The sequence below is a fragment of the Macaca mulatta genome, chromosome 14 (assembly GCF_049350105.2).
Source record: "Macaca mulatta isolate MMU2019108-1 chromosome 14, T2T-MMU8v2.0, whole genome shotgun sequence".
Classification (NCBI taxonomy): domain Eukaryota; kingdom Metazoa; phylum Chordata; class Mammalia; order Primates; family Cercopithecidae; genus Macaca; species Macaca mulatta.
The window spans coordinates 86,609,651-86,631,333 of NC_133419.1; the positions used below are offsets into that span (position 1 = coordinate 86,609,651).

The following is a 21,683-nucleotide window of genomic DNA, read 5'->3' on the forward strand; positions in this document are numbered from 1 at the left end:
GTCTGATCATCCTGTTCTGTCCGATTGCTTCTAATATAGAATCACATATCACCACAGTAATAAAGCCTAGAATCACTAACTTGCTAATTCCAAAGTAACTACTTTGACATAATTGAGCAAATTATCCTAGGAAGAAATCTTTGGTGGAGATGGGTAGAGGCTGGAGAATGGGAGAACAAACAAACAAAAAAACCCTTAAGAACGCCTCTGTAGTAGCAAGATAATGCCTGCAAGTATTACCACACTTGCCTTCTGTGACAATTTCAGAAAATTATTTTTAAGCAGAGCCGCAAAATTGGATTATCCTATTACCTACATTCATGGTTTTCACAATCAAGGATAATAAATACACAAAATTCATTTCTGTTGGTGAAAAAAAGCTTTTTTTTTTTTGAGACAGAGTCTTGCTCTGTCGCCCAGCCTGGAGTGCAGTGGTGCAATCTCGGCTCACTGCAACCTCCACCTCCCAGGCTCAAGTGATTCTCCTGCCTCAGCCTCCTGAGTAGCCGGGATTATAGGTGCCCGTCACCACGCTTGGCTAATATTTGTATCTTTAGTATAGATGGGGTTTTGCCATGTTGGCCAGTCTTGAACACCTGACCTCAGGTGATCCACCCACCTCCGTTTCCCTAAACACTGGGATTACAGGTCTGAACCACAGTGCCCTGCCAACGAAAACATTTTGAACTATGTGGCTCCAGCTGTCTCACTGAAAAGAAACCTGCACTGATACTGGATATTCTCTACCACATTTAACAATAAACATTCTCAAATATATGATTAATTCCAACCATAAAAATCTCTGGCACTACTGTATGTCACTTACTCAATTTTATAGAGAAGTAAACAATTTAAAAACAGGTAACTTTTCAATACTCGCTACTGAATTAAATATACAGCATGTATTTTATTCACTATTTTATCATATTCATATCTTGGTACAGAATTCAATACAGCATAATAGTATCACTGAATACTAAATTTAAGACATTTATTTTATTTGGATAGTAAGTGATGACTTCAAAATCCATACTTACAGACAAAAAGGCAAGTTAGGAGACAGTCACTTAAAGACAGTTTACCTCTGCAACTTTGAGGAACTCTGAGATTCTTGTCATCCTAGTTAGGAACTTCTTATAGATGTCAAGACCTTCTTTGCATTGGTTCTTTTTCATATCAAAATATTTTTCTGACAAAATAAATGTAAAAATTCTTTTGTTCACATCAAAATATAACACTCAAAAAAAGGAAAAAAGAGTAGGTAATAGCTCCAAATAGGTCTCTAAAGGAACATACACACCCTGCTAGAAAAATATCAGTGTTAAGCTAGCTTAGGTATTTAAAGCAAATTAGAATAGAGCTGCTATTATATTAAAAAAATAGAAACATTACTTGACCTTACTCATATTCCCAGTCTGTGCCACAATACTTTTCCTCACAATTACCTAAGTATATATTTGTGTGTAAACACGTATCACACTTGACCCCGTTTAAAACAGCACTAACATCTATTTCCAATCTTCTTACTAATAGTGTATTATCTAACAACTTAACCATGCCCAAATGTCACTCAGAAAGTTCATTTAAGTTTAATGTATACATAGGAGTAAAGAGGTTAATTTATACTAATTATAGTATGGAAGACTATGCCTTCCAAAGCTTTATAAAAAAACCTTTATTTTTCACTTGTGAAAAAATAAGCCAAATTTCCCTATCCTATAGATTAAAGCATCCCTGAGTAAGTCCATGTTACTTCGGACTATAAAAAACAGATTTAAATTTTTTAAAAAGTTCATTATGGAGTCGATTATGATTTTTCTGGGACAAAAAAAATTTTTTTTCCATCTTTTTTTATTGTGGTAAAATACATATAACATAAAACTTACTTTTTTTTTTTTTTTTAAACAGAGTTTCGCTCTTGTTGCCCAGGCTGGAGTACACAGGGAAGATCTAGGCTCACTGCAACCTCCGCCTCCTGGGTTCAAGCAATTCTCCTGCCTCAGCCTAAAACTTACTACTATCTTAACCCAGCTAAATTTTAAAGGCACTTTTATATTTCTAAAAATTAACAAAATGGGTAGAAAAAACATAGATATATCTAAAAAATAAAGTTCAACTTGCTGAACATCCTGGGTATAAAAGTATGTAATCACTTGCAGAAATAATCAGGTGTAAAACTCTTCTCTCCAAATTAATTGTTACAATGAATGAATATATCATAATAAATTTTTAGACAGCTTTAAGTAACAACTCAGTCAATATTATTTATCCATATGACACAAGATAAGAAATGTTACTAAGCTACAGCAGTATTTACCCAACAAATTAATAATTCCTTCATTGTATGCTGCAAACAGTCTAATGGCATCTTTGAACAGGAGCATGAAGGCAGCATTTATTACCCCATTTGTAAGTTCATTGCTATTAACCTGGGGAAAAATTGGAAAATAAAATTAGCTAATCTTAGGTTTTAAATGACACAAAAAGACTTCCTTCAAATTAAAATACAGTAAATTCCAGGATTAGGCAAGTTAGTGAAAAAGACATTTATTTTCTCTAATACATACATAAAGATCCTAGTGCAGTAGCTACCATATAAATAAACATTATTTATTATTATTATTAAGTTTTGCTGTAACCAAATAATTGTACTCATTTGACTAACAAGAATATTGGAAATATTTTTAGTTTTATCTCAAGGAATAAATAAAAAAGATAAACCAAATTAATTCCAAGTTCTTTTTAGCACATGAAAATTAACTCGTTGTTATATACAGAAAAACTAAGCACAAAATTGAATGGCAAACAAAAAACTGGTAAAAAAAAAAAAAAAGAAAAGTATCTGCAGACCATCAAGTAGAGTTGCTGTCCATTATATAGGGAGAATTCTAATAATAAATAAAGTAAATGAAAGCAATTTATAATATAAAAAATACATATGGACAATAACATATGAAAATAAATACAACTTGACTTATCAGGTAAATTAAAATATAATAATCAAATCAAATTACTAAAATATCCTTTCCTGAACATCAGACTATATTACTCAGTGCCCATAAGAATGAAAAAAAAAGAACACAGTAGCTCATGCCTGTGGTCGCAGCACGTCGTAAGGCCGAGGCAGGAGGATTGCTTGAGCCTGGCAGTTTAAAATGAGACCAGCCTGGGCAACATAGCAAGACCTCTTCTCTACAAAAAACTAAAACCAAGAAAAAGTAGCTGAACATGGTGATGTACCCCTGTAGTCCCAGCTACTCAGGAGGCTGAGGTGGCTGGACTGCTTGAGCCCAGGAGTTGGAAGCTGCAATGAGCTATGATCACGCCACTGCACTCCAGTCTGAGTGACAGAGAAAAATGCTGTCTCAAAAAAACAACAAAAAAAAAGATGAAAAAGCAAAAACAGACACCTGTTGAGTAGTGGCTCACCCTTTTGCAACAGAAGCAATATTTATTAAAAATGTAAATGCTTATATTATTTGAACCACCAAATTCTTTTTCTGGGTGTTAACCCTATTAAATAGGTTTACAAATGGAAACACACACACACACATACATACACACACACACACACACACACACACAGAGGCAAGAGACAGAGAGAGGAGAGAGAATTGAGTGCAGCACTGTTTAGGTTAAAAAAAAACAGAAAAACTAAACATCCATCAACAGGAGGATCAGATAAATTGTTATATATAACAAAGTACAATACAGACATTGAAAAGAATAAGAAATTTTATAAAAAATACAATATATTAAGAAAAATATGCATGGTTGGACCCTGAGCTTCTATATAAACCAAAATAATGTTGAATAACTGCATCAATACCCCAGGCCTTCTAGAGTAGGGGTCAGCAAACTTTTTTTTGTAAAGGGTCAGATGGTAAGTATTTTAGACTTTGTGGGCCACACAGTCTGTCACAACTTTTCAACTCTGCTGTTGTGACATGAAACAGCCATAGATAGTATGTACCAGCGGGGCTGGCTGTGTTCCAATAATACTATTGAGGACACTGAAGCTGGAATTTCATATAATTTCCACCTGTTACAAAATATCATTTAATTATTTTCAACCACTTATAAAACATACAAAAATAGGCAGTGAGCTATAGTTGGATAATCTCTGTTCTAGTCTATGAAATACCTGTAAGATTTATTGAATCTTACAGTTTCAATAGTGTTGAAGTTTACTCAGCACTTACTATGTGCCACGCTAATAGGCAATGGGGGTACAACAGAGAACAAAAGAGACCTAGTTTCTGTCCTGAAGAAGCTTAAAAACTAGCAATTAAACAATTTAAAGGAAAAATCTGTTTCAGCATGAAACTGTCACAGTTCCATTCACTAACTCGCACTCACAATCTCTAAAACAAAATGTCAAATAAATAATAAACAAAACATTGTAAGATAGATGCCAAAAAAAACCAGAACAGAGTTGAAAGTGCTAACTTCTAACATATTATAAATAAATGACAAAGCTGGCAGCTTGGATGAAGTCATGGTCATTAAAATAAAAATTCCAGGGAACACAATGCCCTTGGGCAATAGCTACATAACAGGCTATTATAAGTGCTATTTAAATTTTTTCTGAATAACTGTCACGCTTCGAGTCCCATTAAATAGACAAAAACAAAATATTAAGTTGGCTATTCATTTAAAAAATACCCCTGTACATTTTTAAAATCTAAAAGTCATTATTAAAAGAAAATATATTTTCAGATCAATCCTTTCACCACTTTAGCTTGTATATCTTAAAATTCTAGAGCCAGAGAAGCACTAAAGAAATCCAAAACAGTCATAAAAATCAAAAAGTAATTTGACTTGAGACTATTTTATAGAAAATCCTTAGCCATATAGGATATCAGTGAGAAAAACTAGAGTCTGTGAAAACTTGAAGTTAAAAATTCTCATTAATTATAATGACCTAATTTTTTAAAATCTTAAATTACAAAAGCATAAATCAACTTACATTAAAATCAAGAAGTGCATCCATTTGATTCTGAATAATTGGTACAGTTTTAAGGAGTTTTTCTGTGTTCATTGTCCTCATAACTCCATCAGCCCTGTTACGGAAAAAAAAAGAGAAATAAACAAATGAATCTGCAATTAAATCTACATTTCAAACTCCCCTGGTTCTCTACTAAAACAGAGAACCAAGTTGCTATTAAATGCCACATATTTTTAAGTCATTATGAAAACTAAAGCAGAGATCATACAGGAAAAACAAAAACAGGCAACATAATATGTTAAATGTCAAGGTACTCATTTAGAACTAAAAAAGAACATAAAGCATGAACTATAAAAACAAAAGTTTACATTAAACAGCAAGGTCTACAGCACACTTTTCACATGAGGAAATGATCTGATCCTCACAAACATTGGTGTGTGAAGAGCAGTTTTACCATTTTTTTAAAAATTACAAATAAAATAATCATTTGCCTGAAGTCACTAAACAGTTAAACACTCTGTAGGCCAGGAGCTGACAAAGTCTTAGAGCACTGCTTTATTTACAGTATTTTATTCATGACCCAACAGCAATGGCTTTTAATTCAGAAATGATAACTAAAACCACTTCACTACAAAATAAAGAACAATTTTACCAAGTCATTCTAATCTGGCTATTACACAAGAGATACTTTCAGTGGACAGTCTTTAATAAAATAGTCTGTTAAATATTTCCAAACAGGTATTTCTAAAGATAGAGAAATATTAGCGGCACCAAAACAGATTTAAAAACTACTACGTGAAAGGTACTAGGGCTAACGTACACAGCTAATATTAAGAGCTTATTGTATATCACATTTAGTATTACTCAAGAGATTGCCCTATCATTTTCAAATCCTCATAAAAATTCTACTGATATTCTTATTCCATTTTACGGTTGATGAAATTTTAAGTTCAGTGAGGGTATAAGACTTGCCTAAGATCACAGAACTAATCAGTGGTAGCGTCATTATGTAAACCCAGGTGTATTAGACTGTGAAATAATGGCATAACTGTTTGGCTGAGTAATAAGGCATTTCCAAAAAATATGTCAGGTTCCCCTAATTTACAAATGATCTATACTTATAAATGGCTGTTCTACCCTACGATAAACCATGAACTATGACCTCAGATGCCAAAAAACAATTAAGCTATAAAAAGCAACAACTGTGCTTTGCAGGACACAACAAAGTTTAATAAACAAATACTGGACTACCTTAAGTAGTCACCTACTGATCAGCTTCGGCCTAATTCTCCCCAATATGTTAACTTATGGATGCCTGTTTCCTCTCAAGTGCTAAACAGCATTGGCTGGAACCAGCTGCTGGAGCTTGGGATGAGACACCATCCCTTCTTTTGCAACTCTTCTTACTGAAGTCACTTTTTTACCTCCAGTTACTTCTTCATCACAGAAGATTTGAACATTGGCTCAGTCTTTCTTGTCTTCATTAGCTTCAACATCTATATGGACAACCAATCCAACATCTTGATGTCAAAATTCCTGATTCTAACCTTACTGCCCCCAGAAACCACAGCATCCTAGCCCCACCCCTGAACGAAAACAAACAAACAAACAAAAAGGTAAAATTCAGACACCTCATTCCGTGACAATTACCTGTTAACCTTTCAGCTGCTTTGGTCACATATCTCTGTGGCAAAAACTATTTGACCTCATCAGAAACTTCAATGTTTCAACTCCACCACTACCCACACTGATCCTTTCTCATTTTTACTTTCTTCACCTAGCTTAGAATCCCACAGATCATTATTATAATCACTCCCTTACAAATACCTTTAACTTTCTTGCACCTCTTTTCTTCCCTGCATGTCAGTCACCTGGCAAATTAACAATCCTGGCTGAGCAAACACCTAACTAATCCATGCCTGTACACATATAGCTGAGTGCTGGTAAAGAAAACGGCACAACTGGGCAAACTGGCAAAACTATAAACTCATGATCATCAACCTCAAATGAATACTCAACATTGCCAGCAATCCTCTTAGCCTTCTCTAATAAAATCCTCTCCTAAGCATCTTCAAGTTTTCTTCTTCTCTTTCCTTGTCTCCTTACATGAAACACATCAGCTCTCAGCTCTTAACTCCCAAAATATTTAATTCTAGAACAGAAAATAACAAAAAGCAATTGTCTGGTCTTCTTGCCACCCAAACTATATTTCTATTTAAAAATAGTTGGCTAAGGCTGGGCGCATTGGCTCACGCTTGTAATCCCAGCACTTTGGGAGGCCAAGGCGGGTGGATCACAAGGTCAGGATTTTGAGACCAGCCCGGCCAATATGGTGAAACCCCATCTCTACTAAAAAATACAAAAAGTGGCCAGGCACGGTGGCGTGTGCCTGTAGTCCCAGATACTCGGGAGGCTGAGGTGGGAGAATTGCTTGAATCTGGAAGGCGGAGGATGCAGTGAGCAGAGATCACGCCACTGCACTCCAGCCTGGGTGACAGAGCAAAACTGTCTCAAAAAAAAAAAAAAGTTGGCTTTTACCTCATGTTTTTCCTACCATGGTAGACTCCAAATGAATCCAAGATTAAAATATAAAACACTGAATCCATAAATATATCTGATGAAAACATAATAATTAATCATTTTAGCTCACTGAGCTTGCTTGAAAGATAAAAAACATAAAAATGAAGATAACGGTTTTGATCACCTAAGACTGTAAAGCTTTTAACAATGTTAAAAAAACAGGGAAAAATACTCATAACCTATAACATTTTCCTAATACACAAAAAGTTCATTTGTTAAGTGTTCATTACGTAAGCATTAGATACAATATCCCATTTAATTCTCACAACAATCCTAACAGAAAAGTACTAATTAACATCATAATTTTACAGATGAAATAACTCAGAGCTTAAGTAAGGCCTTCCCAGTTTTGCCACAGCATACTAGCACGGTAGAAAGGGTTATGAGTGTGCCAAGATGTTGACCCTTTTTAACCCTTTAGCCTCAAGTAGTCTCTTGTATAAATAGTTACCAGTTTGTGTGCCACCATGTGAAAGCAGTTTAGCAAGCTGACAGATATGTAACAAAATATCCTTGTTCTTAGAAAATATTCACCAAAGTATTAAAAGATATAAACTATAAAAGGCATCAGGTATGTAACCCACTCTCAAATGGTTCAGAAAAAAAATGTGTGTGCGTGCCTATGTGAATATACACAGAAAGAGAAATGCAGATGTGGCAAAATGTTAAAAACTGGTGGTTCTGAGTAAAGTATACAGATGTTCTCTAATATTCTTGCTACATTTCTGGAAGTGAAATTATTTCAAAGTAACATTATTTTTTAAAAGTCAGTAAACCAGCTAAAGTATCTCACTGAAGTCCCTCATCTAATTGGTATGAAGCTAGAATTCAAACCTAGATTCATCTGACTAAAAAAGCTTGTGAGTTCTTACCACTATTCAACACAATGGAAAAGAATGAAAAACCCAATAGAGAAGCTGTCAACGGACATCAAAAGACAATTAATAAAACAAATATGGCATTCAAAAGGAAGGGGGAGTGTGCTCAATATCACCATTTATTATTCAATCAGCTAATACAAAATGAACACATGAGATGCATTTTTCATGATGGAAGAATACAGAATAACTAAGCCAATAATTTGTTATAACTTTTATAAAGCATAATTTGGTGTTTTCTATTAAAATGTTAAATGTATATATATTTATCAATGACCCATCAATTTTAATAATTTATTCTATAGAAAAACTCTCTTAATGCAACCATAAATAAAAGGATGGTCAATCCATTGCTTTTATAAGATTAAAAAAAAATGGGAATAAATCAGATGTACAACTGCAACATAATTCTACAGCCATTCATAAGAATGAGATGGACTGAGGCTGGACGGGGTGGCTCATGCCTGTAATCTCAGCACTTTGGGAGGCCGACACAGGTGGATCACTTGTGGTCAGGAGTTCAAGACCAGCCTGGCCAACATGTCAAAACCCCATCTCTACCAAAAATACAAAAATTAGCTGGGCATGGTGGCGGGCACCTGTAGTCCCAGCTACTTGGGAGGCTGACACAGGAGAATCGCTTGAACCCGGGAGGTGGAGGTTGCAGTAAGCCAAGAGCACACCACTGCATCCCAGCCTGGGTGACAGAGCCAGACTCCATCTTAAAAAAAAAGAACGAGATGGATCTATGTGTACAGACATTGAAAATGTCCAAAATACACAGGAGGAAAGAAAAGCAGCCTTCAAAGAATCTGATCCAATTTTTATGTAATTTCCTATGTGCCTTTATATACATGTTTTTATTTACACCCACAGAAAAGATTAGACACACTAAAATGTTAACATTTTCTATGAATTAGGATGGTACTCTTAATTTTTTTTTAAGTTTATTACTTTTGTAAATATAAAAAATTATCTTAATAAATCAAACTTCACTACTTATAATGAGAGTCCTCTCCAAAAGGTGTCGCCTACTGAGGTTTTTGCCATGATATAATACATTTCAACTGCTGTCATGTCCTCAATTTATACCTGATATTCTTGATATTTTTCTTTTGTATTTATACAGTCTAATATGTGTATGTGTGTGTGTATAATGCCACTTTTGCGCTTCTTCTTGGTCCCCACTCAATGGCTTATGGTCCCCACTTATGGCTCCTCCTTGATTCAACTAAGTCAATACTAATTTTATTGTACTTGATCAAGAGCCATTTTCATCCAATTAAAAAAGACTGCTCTATTAAATAAAAAAATTCATCAACTATTCTCAAGACTGGCCCTTCACATTAGAAAAAATGTTACCATTTTAAAAATCTATTATTCTGAAATTGGTAAATACACTGAAGATCAACTTTACTGAAGACACTTTACAGTGTAATATTATTGGACAGAATACAGAGGTTAAAAATCAGACTTCTAAAAAAGTTCTCCAACATAATCTTCTACAAAGTGCTTAAATATATGAAATAAAATCTGTAGAATTTACTCTAGGCATATTCCAAAATAATTGCCTCCTGATGAATTGGGAATGGCAACATAGAACATTTAAATTCAGCTTTAAATTTTCTTGCATAACTAAGAGGTTAATTCTATATTTCAGCTAAATTTTTCCCTTCAGTCCATTAATTTAAAATTTCAATAGAACAATCTAAAGGAACACATCAATTGCTTAGACTTTAGGGATCACTGAGCAGCAGAGTGGCTCAGGAAGGCATTCACCAGGCTATTCCTGTACATGACAGATTCCCTTCAAGACAGGACTTCATAGCTACAAGGGTCATCACTGCTGCTAAGAATGTCTTCAGTGGCTTTCTCCTCAGCCCTCATCCTATATCCTAGGAAAAAATCTGCGTATCAGGTGTTATCAGTTATAGAAGCAATGACTGTATCATTCATATGACTGGATCATGTGCTAAGATGATTGTTAATTAGGGTGCAGCAAAAATTAAATGCATCTTCTGCATTTGAGATTAAAAGAAAGCTTAAATACAAAACAGCACTGAAAGAAATGAGAAGAGATCCAAATAAACAGAAAGACATCTCTTGTTCATGGACTAGAAATTTAATCATTAAGAATACTCCCCAAGCTGATCAACAGATTCAATGCAATCCCCTACAAAATCCCAGCTATCTTTTCTGCAAAAATCAACAAGCTGATCCTGAAATTCACATGGGAATGCAAGGCGCCCAGAACAGCCAAAACAATGTTGGGGGAAAAAAAGAATAGAGTTGGAAGACTCACACGTTCTCATTTTCAAACATACTGCAAAGCAACAGTAAGCAAGACAGTGTGGGGTACTGGCATGAAGATACACATACAGATCAACAGAACAGAACTGCAAGTCCAGAAATAAACCTTTACATTTATGGTCAATTCATCTTCAACAAGGTGGTAAGACTATCCAATGGGGAAAGAAGAGTAATTTCACAAAATGGTGCTGGGTAACTATATATCCACATACAAAAGAATAAATTTGGACTCATCTCTCACACCATATACAAAAGTTAATTCCAAAGAGATAAAAAACCTAACTATAAGGTCAAAAAATACAAGATTCTTAGAATAAAAAGTAGGAGTACATCTTTGTGACCTTGGATTAAACAATGATTTCTTAGACATGATGACAAAAGTAGAAGCAACCAAAGGAAAAAAATAGATACACTTAATTAATCAGTTAAAAGTGTTTGTTCTTCAAAAAACACCAACAAGAAACTGAAAAGACAAGCCACAGGAGAGAAATATTTGCAAATTATTTATGCGATAAGCAACTGGTGTCCAGAATATATTTTTTTAAATTCTTGCAACTTAACAATAAAAAGGCAAGTAACCCAATTCAAAAATGGGCAAAAGGCCAGGTCAGTAGCTCATGCCTATAATCCCAACACTGTGGGAGGCCGAAATGGGAAGACTGCTTGAGCCCAGGAGTTGAAGACCAGTCTAGGCAACATAGTAAGACCTTGTTTGTATGAAAATTTTTTAAAAAATTAACTGAGCATAGTGTTGCATGCCTGTGTTCCCAGCTACTCAGCAGGCTGCAGGGGAAAAATGCTTAAGCACAGGAGGTCGACACGCAGTGAGCTGGGATTGTGCCACTGTCTCAAAAAGTGAAAATAAAAAATAAAAACAGGGAAAAGGGTTTGAAGAGGCATTTTTTCAAAAGACAATATACAAACGGTCAACAGTACAAAAAAAAATGCTCAATATCATTAGCCATCAGGGAAATGACAACTAAAAATCACAAGACACTACTTCACACCCAGTAGGATGGCTACAATTAAAAAAACACAAAACAAAAAACCAGAAACAAAAACAGAAAATAAGTATGGCAAGAATAGGGAGAAACTGAAAGTGCCATACATTACTGATGGGAATGTAAAATGATTCAACTGCTTTGAAAAATAATTTGGCAGTTCCTCAAAATGGCAAACATAAGAGTTACCATATGACACAGCAATTCCAGTTCTAGGTATATACCGAAGAGAATTAAAAAGATAATCCACATAAAATCTAATGTTCACAGCACCATTATTCCTAATAGTCAAAAGCAGAAACTATTCCAGTGGCCATCAGCTGATGAACAGATAAACAAAATGCAATATATGTCCATAAAGTAAAATATGATCTGGTTAGAAAAAGGAATAAAATACTGATATATGATATAACATGGATGCTATAACTTGGATATATTATGCTACACAAAGGCCACATATTGTATAATTTCATTTATATGAAATGTGCAGAATAGGCAAGCCCAGAGACACAGAAAGTAGGTTCATGGTTGCCAGGATCTAGGGGAAGAGGGAACAGGAAACAAATGCTAATAGGTACAGAGCTTCTTTTTGGAGGTGATAAAAATGTTCTGAAATTAGTGGTGATGTTGGACAACTCTGTAAATATACTAAAAACCAATGAATTACACACTTTAAAAGGATAACTTTTGTTATGTGAATTATATCTCAATAAAGGTGCTACAAAAAGAACTTAAAAACAAATCCTACCACAAAAAGTACTTGATATACCTCATCAAAGAAAAATGAGGTTCGTCTTTTAAAACTGGCTTAAATTTCATAATTCATAATCTAGTACTCCTATGTTTTACATTTTTAAAAATTCAAATCAATTAGATGCCAAAAAAAGCTTAACTCACCCTCTCTTCACTTTTGTGAAATCAAATGCAACTTGTCTGTATGAAACTGCTTTTTCATTTAAATATCTACTATACCGCCTAATAAATGTAGACATGTCATATCCTGTAAAAAAAAAAAAAAAAAAAAAAAAAGAAAAAGAAAAAAAAGAAACAAGTTTTTATAAATGACTAAAAATCCCAATATTCCTAGAAAAACAATTCATTGTATTCAATGGCTATAATGCCTTGGTATCCCAATTCAATTTAGTGATGTAAATTAAGTAACTTATTAATAATATTACCATTAAATTCTCTTAAGGTTTCATATTTAAATCAGATAAGTCCTATGTAGCTTTAAAAAAAAACTCTTCCTTAGACCTTCACCAAAATAAGAAGTTTCTTTTCTTTCTTTCAATATTCCTATTCTTTATTCATCAGGAGTTAGAAAAACATGTCCTTTTATACAACTTGATAATCTCACAACTCAAATTTAACATCCTATGGAACCACAATCCCATTCCTCAAAACATCAAGCAACTCCATATAATTTTTATATTCCTAAAATCTTTAGCTGTATTTAGAACCATAACTTATATGTGCCAACCTTATAAAAAGTGTAAAAAATTACTAATATAACAAATGGCAATAGGCAAGTTTAGGGTGTAACAAAAACAATTATATGTTTTCAATGAAATTTCTAAATGAATACATAAATCATTTTAAGACTGTTTCATCATGTCCTTGATTTGAAAACTTCAGCAACATAAAATCTAATCAATATTATTTTTTAAAAACATCAAAAACTGTGTGTTTAATTATTGCCTGGCTCAAGGAAGTCTATAAATTTTTGCTCCTCATTGCAAAGTGAACCCATTTTAACTCATATTCATCTAACAAATTAAATTACTTGATCTTTGCTACTTTTAAAAGACAATACCAAAACCACCGAAAATGTAAACTAACTGGATTTCAATATCACCAGTTCATTTATTTAGCAAAATATTTATTGAGTGCCTATTAAGTACCAGTGGAGAAAAATCAGTGAACAAAATAGAAAAAAAAATACTGTTCTCATATGACTTCATACCTACTACTGTACAGGTCAGGTGTTACATGCTCACACTCCTCAGCTCTTCAATTCATATGGTTCTATCTACTATACCCCATCCTAAGAGGGTAAAGAACCTCTCATCCTTCAAGGCTCACTCTCCTCTACATAAAAAGAGTGAAATTATTAAAACCTTATCACTAGAATTACTTAATTTCCATCTTAAGAAAATAAGAAATCAGTTGCTAATAAGACACAAAAAACCTACTTGGATATATGCATAAACTGTGCCTAGAGCAGTGCTCTACATCTTGTTTTCCATACACTTTTAAAGTTAAAATGAACTGACTGAGGGAGGAAGTGAAAATTAAAGGATGAGCAGGCAGTTTCTTCCATGCCCCTGAAAATAGAGACTCTCCATTTTTATCTATAATATATATCTGGCTTCTGTTTTAAGATTTCAAAAACAGGCCAGGTATGGTGGCTCATGCCTGTAATCCCAGAACTTTGGGAGGCTTACGAGGATTGCTTTAGACCAAGAGTTCAAGACCAACCTGGTCAACAGAGCAAGAGCCCACCTCTACAAAACATTTAAGAACAAAATAATTAGCCACGCGTGATGGTGCACATCTGTAATCCCAGCTGCTTGGGAGGCTGAAGGGAGGACTGCTTGAGTCAGGAGTTTGAGGCTGCAGTGAGCTATGATCACACCACTGCACCCAGCCTAGGTGACAGAGCAAGCCCCGGCCTCTTTCACTCTAGCATCAGCAACAGAACCAGATCCTGTCTCAAAGAAAAAGAAAATATTTTTTCAAGAGAGGGGGGGTCTACTGTTTTAATTTTTTTTTCCTTAAGTTAGAGCACTATAACTCTTATTAAAATATAATGCATTTTGTAACACTGGGTCCTATGTATAGATTACTGGTCTTCTAAAATGTCTGGAAGATAGGGTATTAAATTCATTTTAAGCAAGGATATACTTGCACCTACCAAAGGGAAACAAGTATTGGACTGAACACCTCCAAACTCAAATATAGCCAGTCACATACACACACACACAAAACAATTCCACTGATCTTTTTTTTTTTTTTTTTTTTTAACACCTCCAGAAGAACCACAGTTCAGGCCTTCATTAACTCTACACTAGATAACAAGAACAACAACTGAAACAGTCTCAGCATCTTCAAGATTTGGTTTACTCTGATCTAACTTGACTAAGTTATGATGTTTCCTTGTAACACATAATTCTCTCTCCCCTCCTCTCTCTACTGCATTATGAAATTCCAACTATATAAAATATTTTTGTGCTTGATTATGGCTCTGAACAGCTTCTTGAGGGCTATCTGCCACTACATGTTCTCAAATACACCATTCATATAGATTCTCTTCACATTCATTTGCTCTATAAATCTTAAATATTCATATCCATGTGAATGACTTTCACATCCATATACATCTGTGTATCTGTGCTTACTTTCACATCCATGTATTGTACCTGTGTACCTGTGCTTAAGCCAACTCATCTTCTCATCCTTCCCTTGAAGCCCAGCATAAATCTCACCTTCTCTAAAGACACTTCCCTGATTGAGCCTCACTACTGAATATTCCCAACTCATTTGGCATATCCTTTATGAGGTTCTCCCTAAAGCTGACATTCTATAATGCTAACAGCCTAGTTACAGAACTAAGTAAAACCAGATCCCATTATGACAATGTGCATGGACAGCTATAACCACATCATGTCCATTTCAAGTTACTAAATAAAAAATAACAGGCCAGGTGCGGTGGCTCACGCCTGTAAACCCAGCACTTTGGGAGGCCGAGGCAAGCAGAACATGAGGTCAAGAGATGGAGAGCATCCTGGCCAACATAGTGAAACCCCGTCTCTACTAAAAATACACAAATTGGCTGGGTGTGGTGACACGCTCGGGTAGTCCCAGCTACTCGGGAGGCTGAGGCAGGAGAATTGCTTCAACCCGGGAGGGGGAGGTTGCAGTGAGCCGAGATCATGCCACTTCACTCCAGCCTGGTGACAGAATGAGACTTTGTCTCAAAAAAAAAGAAAAGAAAACAGCTTATGAATGAATACGAAAAAAAGAATATAAATGAACAATTCATCTTAATAAATTATATTTACTTTAGCTACTAAAACATGTAATATTCCAACTACATTTCTTGGAATGAAACATAAAATAATACAATAACAATGAAAGCAAATATTTACACAGCATTTCTTTTTTGTTTGTTTGTTTTTTTGAGACAGAGTCTAGCTTTGTCACCCAGGCTGAAGCGCATGATCTTGGCTCACTGCAACCTTCGCCTCCTGGGTTCAAGTGATTCTCCTGCCTCAGCCTCCTGAGTAGCTGGGATTACAGGCGTGCACCACCAACCCCGGCTAATTTTTGTATTTTCAGTAGAGATGGGGTTTCACCATGTTGGCCAGGCTGGTCTTGAACACTTGACCTCAAGTGACCCACCCGCCTCAGCCTCCCAAAGTGCTGGGATTACAGGCATGAGCCACCGTACCTGGCCTTACACAGCATGTCTTACGTGCCAGGCACTGTTCTAAGCACTTTGTAGTAATTAACTAGGTTAAGTCTCATGACAATCTTATTGGGTAGGTACTATCACTATTACTCGATTCTACTGATGCAGAGGTGAAGTAACCTGCCCAAGTTCACATAGCTGGTAGGTGGCAAAGATGAGATTCAAACCCAGACAGTCCAGCTCCGGAATTCATGCTCTCAAATAACTACTCTGTACTACCTCTCAGAGAGCTCTGAGTATCTGGTAGGCAAATAAATATTAATTCAAATTAAAAGACAGTTTTTTCTTTCCTACAACCTTCACTAAAATATAAGGTTTAAAGTAGCACATGTTCTAAAAGACAGAGTTCTACTCCAGAGTAATCATCATGTGGGTGTCATTCTTTTGATTTTCTATAATGAAAAAGTTATCTTTACCTTGCAATCCACTTTTATCCAAAAAATTGCTTAAGTTAAACAACGTGTTTCTTGAAGCCAAATACTGAATAAAACGCTGGAAAAAAAAAATAATTACATCATATTAAGGTACTGCCATCTCACAAACTCTTAATTCGAAAATTAGGAGGAAAAGTTATGGTTAATGCATTCCATTAAGCTTATCTAGTTTAAATTTCTCATCCTCACTACTCCTCCCATTAACTAGTTACCAAACCTAAAAACATAATACATATTTTTCACTAGCATGCGAGAATTTATTACAGCCTAATTCCCACAGATATATTATAGTATTAAGCCAAAATAATAAAAGCAAATAGGCAGTGGAACCAGTAGTTTGGGTTTTATTACAGCATACTAAAACTATGGCTAATCATTTCTAGGTGGCATCTGTATTTTAAATAGCCATCTGGTATACCAAAGTTTTGGCTTTTAAAAAAAACCAAAATACTTCTAAACATACAAGAAAGCAATAGAGATCCTCTTACCCACTGTCCAGATTAAACAAATTCACATGCTCACTTCAGATCTTATATAAAATCAAAACATTATAGCCTCCATTGAAGACCCACACCTTCAATCTCCCTTCCCTCCCTCTTCAGAGGTGAGTACTTTTCTGAAACAGGTACACATTACTTTCACACAGGTTTTCACCATTTTATTAGATATACAAGTATCTATAAACTATCCAATTGCTTTCTATTTTAAATTTACACAAGTATCATAGTGTACTTACTCTGCAATGTGCTTTAACTCAACCTTTCCCTAAGAATTACCCCACTTAACATTTCATTTTAAATGATGTTCTAATATTCCAATGAATACATCATTATAAATCCATTTATTTAGCATGGATATACTTTCTAATTTTCGCTATTATTAACAAAGTTGTATTGACATCTTTGTTCTTGGTCTCTATGCATAAGTATATTCATTTATCAGGATATATACTTAGGGATGAATTATTAGGCCAGCACATATGTAAAAGTTCATCTTCTCAATATTGCCAAAATGCTCTCTGAAGTGCTTACCATAGTAAATAACATTAGTCTCCTTCACATACAGCCTCTAAACAGCTAAAGAAATGCCTTTCAATTTCAATTCTTAGGATTCCTTTACTTTCTTCTTCGTTTTTTTAATGCATGCAGAGGCTAATCATCAACTAGGATGTACACCATCACCTCCGAAATCAGTCCTTTTTTTTTTTTTCTTTTTTGAGACAGGGTCTTGCTCTGTCGTCCAAGCTGGAGTACAGTGGTGTGATCACAGCTTTCCACCCTCCTGATCTCAAGCAATCCTACCATCTCAGCACGAAGCACCACCCACCATTCACTCTTCACCCTCGCTCCCAAGTAGCTGGGACTACAGGCATGCACCACCATGTCCAGATCACATTTCGTTTTTAATTTTCTGTAGAGACAACATCTTACTACACTGCCTAGGCTGGTCTGGAACTCTTGGACTCAAGCAATCCTCCCGCCTTGGCCCCTCAAAGTGTCAGGATTACAGGTGTGAGCCACTGTGCCCGGCCCCCAAATCAGTCTTGTTCAACTGAGACCACCCCAAACTAACAAACCAGGATTTTGAAAACCAATTTGTAAACTGAAGACTCTATTTCACAATTATCCTAAAACAGTGTTTCAAAAAGTTATAAAAATATCGTAAGACAATATTAGACTATGATTTTAATAGATTTTGATAAGACTCTTCTTTACCTCTGCATTCTAAATTAATGTAAATAATTTAGTCTACCAAGCCATTTCATTCATGATTTTAGAGATAATAAATCTAAATTTTCCTTTTCATTTTATTAGTCCTTTCTACCTTCAAGACATATATGGCTTTAATCAAGTTGTGGTTTTGGTTTCAACAGCATCCTAATGCTATTCAAAATGGTATTAAATTGAGCACCATGCCAACAATCTGGCAAGTAATAAGGCTTCATAGGTTCCCATTTTGGGTCATAAGCGGTAACCTGAAATGGATTATCCTAAAACTTCATTTAAAGAACGGCAATGTGGAAGATGGGTGATTAGGTACATAAGCATTTGTTATACCATTCACTCTACTATTGTGTATATTAGAAACTTTTCATAACAAAATATTTAAAGAACATATTTCAGAATATTTTACCCAAAATGGTATTAAATACTTTATAAAAAATCCATGCTTGGTTCTATACGTCTCTTTTCTAATTTCATCTACAAATTTTTAACTCCACATTTTCATGTATTAATCACCTATAACTTTTCATACTACAATAAGAGCCTTGGTCAATTCTATTTACCATGAAGATACTATCATATTATTGAGGAAGGTCCAGAAGTGACTTACCCAAGTCACCCAGTTGGTAACTGAACAACGGTATAGAAGTACCTACTTGCCTGGTGTCAAGGGTCTATAACACAATGCTCACCCAGCCTTAACCTTTTGAGATTTCTTCTCCGTGGCCAGGTTTCTCAACCTGAGCACTCTGACACTGAATCAGATAATTCTTTGTTGTTGGGGACTGTTCTGCACGTTACTTTTTTTTCTTTTTCTTTTTTTTTTTTTGAGACGGAGTCTCTTGCTCTGTTGCCCAGGCTGGAATGCAATGGCACAATCTCGCTCACTGCAACCTCTGCTTCCCGGGTTTAAGTGATTCTCCTGCCTCAGCCTCCTGAGTAGCTGGCATTACAGGCGCGCGACACCACGCCTGGCTAATTTATGTATTTTTTAGTAGAGACGGGGTTTCACCATGTTGGTCACACTGGTCTCAAACTCCGGACCTCAGGTGATCTGCCCACCTCGGCCATCCAAAGTGCTGGGATTACAGGCATGAACCACCGCACCCAGTCTATTCTGTGCATTATTATATGCTATTTTGAAGCAGTTCTGGCCTTTACCTACTAGATTTACCAGTAGCAACCCCCTTCAGTTGTGACAAATGTCCTCTAAGGGAAAAAAAAATCATCCCCCTTCCCCACTCAGTTTTGAGAACCACCACTCCATGGTATTCCAGTCACCACAGCATAGTGAAATCCTATGTACAGCCTCTAACAAATTAATGGCATCTGCCAATGGGAACACCTGAAGGTTGTACAAACTAGCATAAAAAATGAACAGAGCGTGGAATTTGCTTTAACTACCTAGAGGAAGCTAAACATGAGTTTATCAAAAAAACACTAAAATGCTATCTTTCTCCCCTTGTCAATCAATTCTACGAAATGACTGTCAACTTTCTGTTTTGTCTTTACTAACATTTTGCCTCTAGTACTATCAATTACCTTATTTACAGCCTCTGAGAGCCATTATTGATACTTTATCTGGCAGTGTAGCTGGTTATATTTGTGGCTTTTTCTTTTTAAAAAATATACTATATCAAATAAATAAAGAAGGATAAGAAGAAAAATACATACACGTTTGGAATTCTTCAGAAAAATCATAATCTTAACTAAACATATTCCTGCCACAAGTAAAAACTATTACCCTAGTTAAGATGTTTCAAGTTACATTTAAGCTAATATAGCCAAACATTTCTATTAGCTCTATAAACTGGTTATGATGTATTAGAAAGCAACTAACGTAAGTCCTAAAAACGGTCATGTCTGTTGACTTAGTAATCACATTTCAGGTAACACTTAGGGGAAATAATTTTAAAAAATTAAAAACTACAAATATAAAACCACTCAATGTGGTGGTATAACAATGAATCAGAAAACTAAATTTCTAGCAAGGAAAATAGTTTAAAACTTGTGAACTATAGGATCAATTACACAGTTATTAAAGATGATTAAAAAATACAACATGGTGATGTTGACAGTGTGATATTATATAAAAAGCTAAATATATTTTATCTACATTATGATTATAGCCATTTAAAAAACACAAATACTTTTGGACAAGAACCAGAGGGAAGACCAAAATGTGCCAATAGTAAGATGCGTCGGAATAATAAAGTTGTGGGTAAATTCCTGCTTTAATTTTGAACTTTAATAATGCTATATTGGTAGTTGTCAGAAAATAGTTTCAATACTGAAAAGCCCACAATAACACATGACGTGATGGATGTCAGTAAGTCATTATGCTCAGAAAACTAGTACCAATGACTAAAGTTCTTCTCATCTCTAGAGGGTTATCCTTGTAGACTGCATTTTTCTAAGGCACATACCAATGAAGATTTATCTAGTTCTACTCAGATGTTCTTGAAAAGCTCCTATTAATACAATTTTACAAATAAGTTTATTGAGCTGAAAAAATGAACCAAAACTGCTAGGCTATCATGGAAAGTAAGACAATTCTCTCAAAACAGAGAATTGCAAAAGTTTATATATCTTATTTGTTACCCTTTTAGGCAACAATGGCTTCAGACACACCTCTCTGCTGAAGAAGGCACTCTTCAATCAGTCCTTCTCAGCAAATGCCATCTTAGTCCTAAATACACAGCTTTGAAGTAGGCAAAGTGCTTCCACAAACAACTACATGAGATCAGACGAGAATCTAAAGCTGGGTGTGATGGCTTACGCCTGTAATCCCAGCACTTTGGGAGGCGAAGGTGGGAGGATCACTTGAGCCCAGAACTTCAAGACCAGCCTAAGCCAAGATGGAAAGACCCCCATCTCTACAAAAAAAATTTAAAAATAAGCCTGGTATAGTGGCACACACTTGTAATCCCAGCTACGTGGGAGGCTGAGGAGGGAAGGTCCCTTGAGTCCAGGAATTTGAGGTAGCAGTGAGCTAGGATGGTACCACTGCACTTCAGCCTGGGCAACAAAGCAAGACCCCATCTAAAAAAAAAAAAAAAAAATTCTAACTGGGCTACAATAAAAGAACAAATGGATATAGACAAATATATAGTCTATAAACAGGACCAGTAAAAACCAGGGATGCTTATGGAACCCATTTCCAGGCATTAATCTTTGCTTCTTGATCCATTATTGATGTCCTCTGTGCTCTGACCCACTTTTTGCTTTCTGGTTTATAGGCTATCTTTCCTCAGATTGCAGGGTCTATAACTATATTTCTGGCTAGGTACCTTGCCCTTTGTACCTGGAAGCTGTTTCTGAAGTTTCAGTGAGAAAA

At 35.3% G+C, this 21,683-nt stretch overlaps 1 protein-coding gene across 17 annotated transcripts in view; it reads right to left on the bottom strand.

The window, feature by feature from the left end:
• Positions 1-21,683, bottom strand: part of PICALM (phosphatidylinositol binding clathrin assembly protein) — a 112,446-nt gene that overhangs the window by 52,427 nt on the left and 38,336 nt on the right. For 16 of the 17 annotated variants that reach the window (NM_001266499.1, XM_077960634.1, XM_015115320.3 and 13 more), the window contains 5 exon segments: positions 1,083-1,189; positions 2,318-2,429; positions 4,970-5,063; positions 12,615-12,717; positions 16,605-16,680. In NM_001266499.1, coding sequence (NP_001253428.1) covers positions 1,083-1,189; positions 2,318-2,429; positions 4,970-5,063; positions 12,615-12,717; positions 16,605-16,680 — 492 coding nt within the window. 17 annotated transcript variants of the gene reach the window in all.